The following is a 5,199-nucleotide window of genomic DNA, read 5'->3' on the forward strand; positions in this document are numbered from 1 at the left end:
AGTAGCAAAAACTTATCTTTGCGTACGCACGCCTTTGTGCGCACGCACACCAAGTAGCTCCTGACTGGTGTGCACACGCACGCATTTGTGCGCCCGCACACGTCCTGTTTTTCCTCAAGTTGTGCGCATGCACGCATGTGTGCGTACGCACACACCCTGCTTTTCAGCACTTGTGTTGTTATGATCTAAATATGATTTCGAACCTCTAAACCCCTATTTCTGTCCTGTTAACCCTAGATTTTATTAGTATGCCTAGTAATTAGCGGAAGGTAGGAATTTCAGGTAACTTGGGGATGAAGAAGAGGTAAAAATGATGAGTGATAAGGAAGAGATGTGAATGTTAATTGAAGTTATAATGTCATGGCTTTGATGAATGATTAAATAATAATTATGAATATGAAATTGCTTATGAATGATGATATCTGAGATACGAGTTTTCCTGGGTAACAGAACCGTGGCTTGCCACCACGTGTTCCAGGTTGAAATTCGATACTCTGTTGACCTTACGTCGTAAGGGTGACCGGGCATGTATAAACTCCCGGGTATGGATATCTCCCATTGAGTGATATATAAATGAATGTTTGAATGATGAATAAATGAAAAATATATGCATAGACTCATGGGAATGCGCGACGAGGGACCGTCTAAGGTTTTTGAACTTGTCGGGTTGGCTGGATAACTGACAGATGAGCCTCATCAACCATAGGACAGGCATAAATCATATGCATTTGTTTGTTTTGTTTGCTATGCATTACCTGGGATTGCCTAACTGAATATATATCATGCTACCTGTTATATTTGCTACTTGCACTATCTATTTCCTACTTGTGCATAAACTTGTTTGGTTGTTTATTCCTGCAAGGTGCGGTCTGACAAAGCTATCACTCCAAACCCTCTTACAGAAAGGCCTGGATGGCGAAGCAGAAGGCAATTGCTCAGATCTACAAGGATTGGGAGGATTCGTACAACAAGGTATCGAAACTATTTTAGGCACTGCAGAGTTATTTTTCGGGAACTATTTGTGAGCTACGGGCAGTACCGTACTATGATAGAAACCTTCTAGTACGTGACTGTAACATGTTCAATAAAGTATTTTAGGCTTTTCTATCCTGTGTTAAGGTTTTCAAGCTTTGTAAGCCGTTTGTTTTCATCAATGGCACGCATCTGTATGGCAGATACAGTGGGGTGTTGCTTATAGCGGTGGCACAAGACGGCAACAACAATATCCTGCCTATTGCTTTTGCCATTGTGGAGTCTGAGAATATCGAGTCATGGTCGTTCTTTTTTACTAATCTGAGACGCCATGTCACCCCACAAGAAGTGCTGCTGGTTATCTCCGACAGATCGCAGGCCATCAAGGCTGCAGTCAGTGTCGATGATAGTGGTTGGCATCCTCCTAGGGCATTCCACGCTTACTGTATCAGACACATGGCCGCTAACTTCATGACTCGTTTTAAGTCAGTCGAGCGCAAGCAATACCTTATAAACGCCTCTTACAGTCCAAGCAAGGCTGGGTATGAGTGGTACATGGATGCCTTGAGAGGAGTGTCCCCGGGGATGGCAGACTGGACTGGTCGTTTCAACAAAGAGATATGGCTGCAACACTACGACAGTGGTAGGCGGTTTGGTCACATGACTACAAATCTGTTGGAGTGCATCAATGCAGTTCTCAAGGGTACACGATACTTGTCGATTTCTGCCATCGTGCGCGTCACGTACGAACGGTTGCAGAAGTTGCTCGTAACAAAGAGCAGGGAGGCACGGTCACAGCTGGCTGCTGGAAACTGCTTCTCCCAGAAGCTGATGGCAGCCATTGAGAAGAACAGAGAAGACATCCCAAAGATCCGTGTTACTCATTGTGATAAGCGGGATTCCGTGTTTGTCATGGAGGAGTTAGAGCCGTTCGAGTGTTGGTCGCAAGGTTCCTTCCGTGTCCGGCTTTCAGCGGGCACATGTGACTGTGGTCTCTTTCAATCTCTCCATTACTCGTGCCGCCGCTAGCATCGAGCGGGCCCCGTATGTTCATCCAGTTTACAGATGAAACTTGTGGGTCTCCGAACGCCATCGCTCCACAAATGTCATAATCAGGAAATTATCGAATGTGAAATCCATGAGAGGTGCCGTGTCGCCGAATCTAACCTTCCTCAGATACGGGACGATGGCGTTGGGTGGAGGAAGGGTATGACTCACTCGGCGGAGTAGTAGAAGGCAAGGCCTCTGAAGAAAAAATATATCTTTACAATTATCAATAAATAATTTTAAAACTTTTATTGGTTCTTTTAAGTTTAATGGTCCTTGTGATATCACTAAATTTTTAAATATGTTTCTATATTTTTTTTATTAAATTTTTACACTGTTTTAAGTTTTGTAATTAGATCTTTTTAATATAAAAAATATTAATGTTAAATAAATATTTTTTTATAAATTATAGATTTTATATTAAGAACATAATTAGATATTTAATTACATATCTTTTAGAAAAATATCATTCTGTTAGTTTTAATATATTTGACATAAAAAAATTAATTATAAAATCAAATGGAGTATAATAACTAAATTAAAAAATATAAAAAATTTATTTATAAATTTGACGAAACTAAAAGAAATAAAATAGAGTTCCAAACTAATAATTATATTGTAATAACCTAACACAAGTGAAATAAAAGAAAGTTCCAAATATCTACCAGTGACCTATTCCTAACTATACAAACAATATTCTAGTTCTTGGCGACTATCCTGACCATGGCTACATACACACATATATCTGCATGGGATTGCATAAAATTCAACAAAACAGAACTAACCACAAAGTCGGCTGCTCTGGCATAATGCGAAGTCTCATTCAGCCTGTTGATGTCTCCGTCTTTATCGGTTGCGCGCGCCATCGTCGTATTTATCGATTAAATGGTCAGAAAGGGATAAAAGAGAAGAGAAAGTGGTTGAAAAGTTCAAACTGGTGCCCAGTCAAACGCTGTCAATGAGTTGTATATATAGCAGTCGCCCTCTTTTATCTCGTTTATACTGTAAATGAAATAAGCTTCCACGTATCTCGTTTACACTTACATAAAAAATTATCTCCTTTATAGTGTAAACGAGATAAGAGCGGATAACGAATTTTGATAATAAATTTTAAAATTATTTATTTCAGTAATTATTATATTTATTTTATTTATTAAAATAAAAAATCCAAGTTGTTGCTTGTTACTTATTTATTTCTCTCTCATTATCCAAATTACCCAACCCAACATATCACCAGGATCAACGAAGTAATAAAAAAGACCAATTTTTTTTTCATTTTTTTTGCAATAAAAAGTTTTCAGCCCAATCTACTTTTGGATCTTAGAATTTTTGGTCCACATTTGTCAGCCTTCACCAAAACAATAATTTGTGCATACCTCTTTTACATATTTGTTCTTGTGGTAATAATCAGTTCTATTCAACTTTATATATTTGACTTTTAAAGCTCTCCCATGTATTATCTTGTTATTTATTAATTAATTTTTAGTCATTTTTTAACACAAAAATTCAAGTGGTTTTTTATTTATATAAATTAAATAATTATATTATTTACTGATTTTCATTATTTTTCGTGTTTTTATCGAAATCCATTTTTAAGCATATTTCGTTTACAATATAAACAAATTAATTTTGCATTTATTTCGTTTACATTGTAAATAAAATATAGTGAATATCATGAGACGTGTATATTTCGTTCACAGTGTAAATGAAATACGTGCAAAATACACTGTAAACAAAATACGAATATCTGTAATTATAAAAAAATTAATTTTTATAGATATAAAAATATAATTTTTAAAATGATAAAACCGTATTAAAAATATAATTTTGACCGATTTAAAAAATAAAATTCGTTTATCATTTTAAAAAGAGGAGTGCTGGAGGCCGAAGCCAGCAACTTTTGTGTTTTGTAACCATCAATTGGCCATCAATAGTATTTTTAACGGTGTAAGATTGCATCCAATTGTCAGAAATCACTCATTTTTTTTATGGTTAAGTGTTGGCCACAAAATACAAAAATTGATACCCCTAAACTTTTTCTTATAAAAATTATATTTTTATACCTATAAAAATTAAATTTTTTATAATTACAGGTATTCGTATTTTGTTTACAGTGTATTTTGCACGTATTTCGTTTTCATTATAAATGAAATATACAGGTCTCATAATATTCACTGTATTTCGTTTACACTACCGTATATCTCCCATATTAATGGAAACGTTTAGAATAACAAGTTATTAGTTTAAATTTTAAAATATAGATAAGATTTAAATTAAAAAAATATATCGAATTTTATTTTTTAAATCGGTTAAAATTATATTTTTAATACGGTTTATCATTTTAAAAAGAGGAGTGCTGGAGGCCAGCAACTTTTGTGTTTTGTAATCCATCAATTGGCCATCAATAGTATTTTTAACGGTGTAAAATTGCATCCAATTGTGAGAAATCACTCATTTTTTTTATGGTTAAGTGTTGGCCACAAAATACAAAAATTGATACCCCTAAACTTTTTCTTATAAAAATTATATTTTTATACCTATAAAAATTAAATTTTTTATAATTACAGGTATTTGTATTTTGTTTACCGTGTATTTTGCACGTATTTCGTTTTCATTTATACAGGTCTCATAATATTCACTGTATTTCGTTTACACTATGAACAAAATACGTGCAAAATTAATTCATTTACACTATAAAAAGATCAAAATACGTGCAAAATTAATTCATTTACACTATAAAAAGATATGCTTAAAAATAAATTTCAGTAAAAACACTAAAAATAATAAAAATCAATAATAATATAATTATTTAATTTATATAAATTCCAAATTCAAACCACCACAGATTTCATTATATATATACCAAACGAATAAATATGTTGTATTACTAAGACTAAATACATCAAATATTTTCTCATTAATCTATCATGATTACTCTTCCGATTAACATCTTTAGTGTTAGCATCCCTTAAACTAGTCCTTCTTGACCAACCTTCACCCTTATTTGCTATAACAATGTGAAACGATTGATTCCATCTACACCAACTTCCTCGTGTTCAGCCACATCTAATATCTAAGTTTGAAGCCATGCAGGTGCAAATGATTATTAGTCATATCGACGATACATAAATATTTAGTAAGACGAAACTTAATACATGGACATCCAGAAAAGAACTTTTG

General features: G+C 33.9%; 1 protein-coding gene across 1 annotated transcript; it reads left to right on the forward strand.

Moving 5' to 3' along the window:
- The first annotated feature begins 912 nt into the window (after positions 1–912).
- LOC112757614 (uncharacterized) lies at positions 913–2,001 on the forward strand. The gene is made up of 2 exons (XM_025806169.1): positions 913–972; positions 1,120–2,001. The coding sequence occupies exons 1-2, from the start codon at positions 913–915 to the stop codon at positions 1,999–2,001; spliced, it is 942 nt and encodes a 313-aa protein (XP_025661954.1).
- The last annotated feature ends 3,198 nt before the right edge of the window (positions 2,002–5,199 follow it).

The sequence above is a fragment of the Arachis hypogaea genome, chromosome 16, assembly GCF_003086295.3.
Source record: "Arachis hypogaea cultivar Tifrunner chromosome 16, arahy.Tifrunner.gnm2.J5K5, whole genome shotgun sequence".
In the NCBI taxonomy this organism is placed as follows: Eukaryota; Viridiplantae; Streptophyta; class Magnoliopsida; order Fabales; family Fabaceae; genus Arachis; species Arachis hypogaea.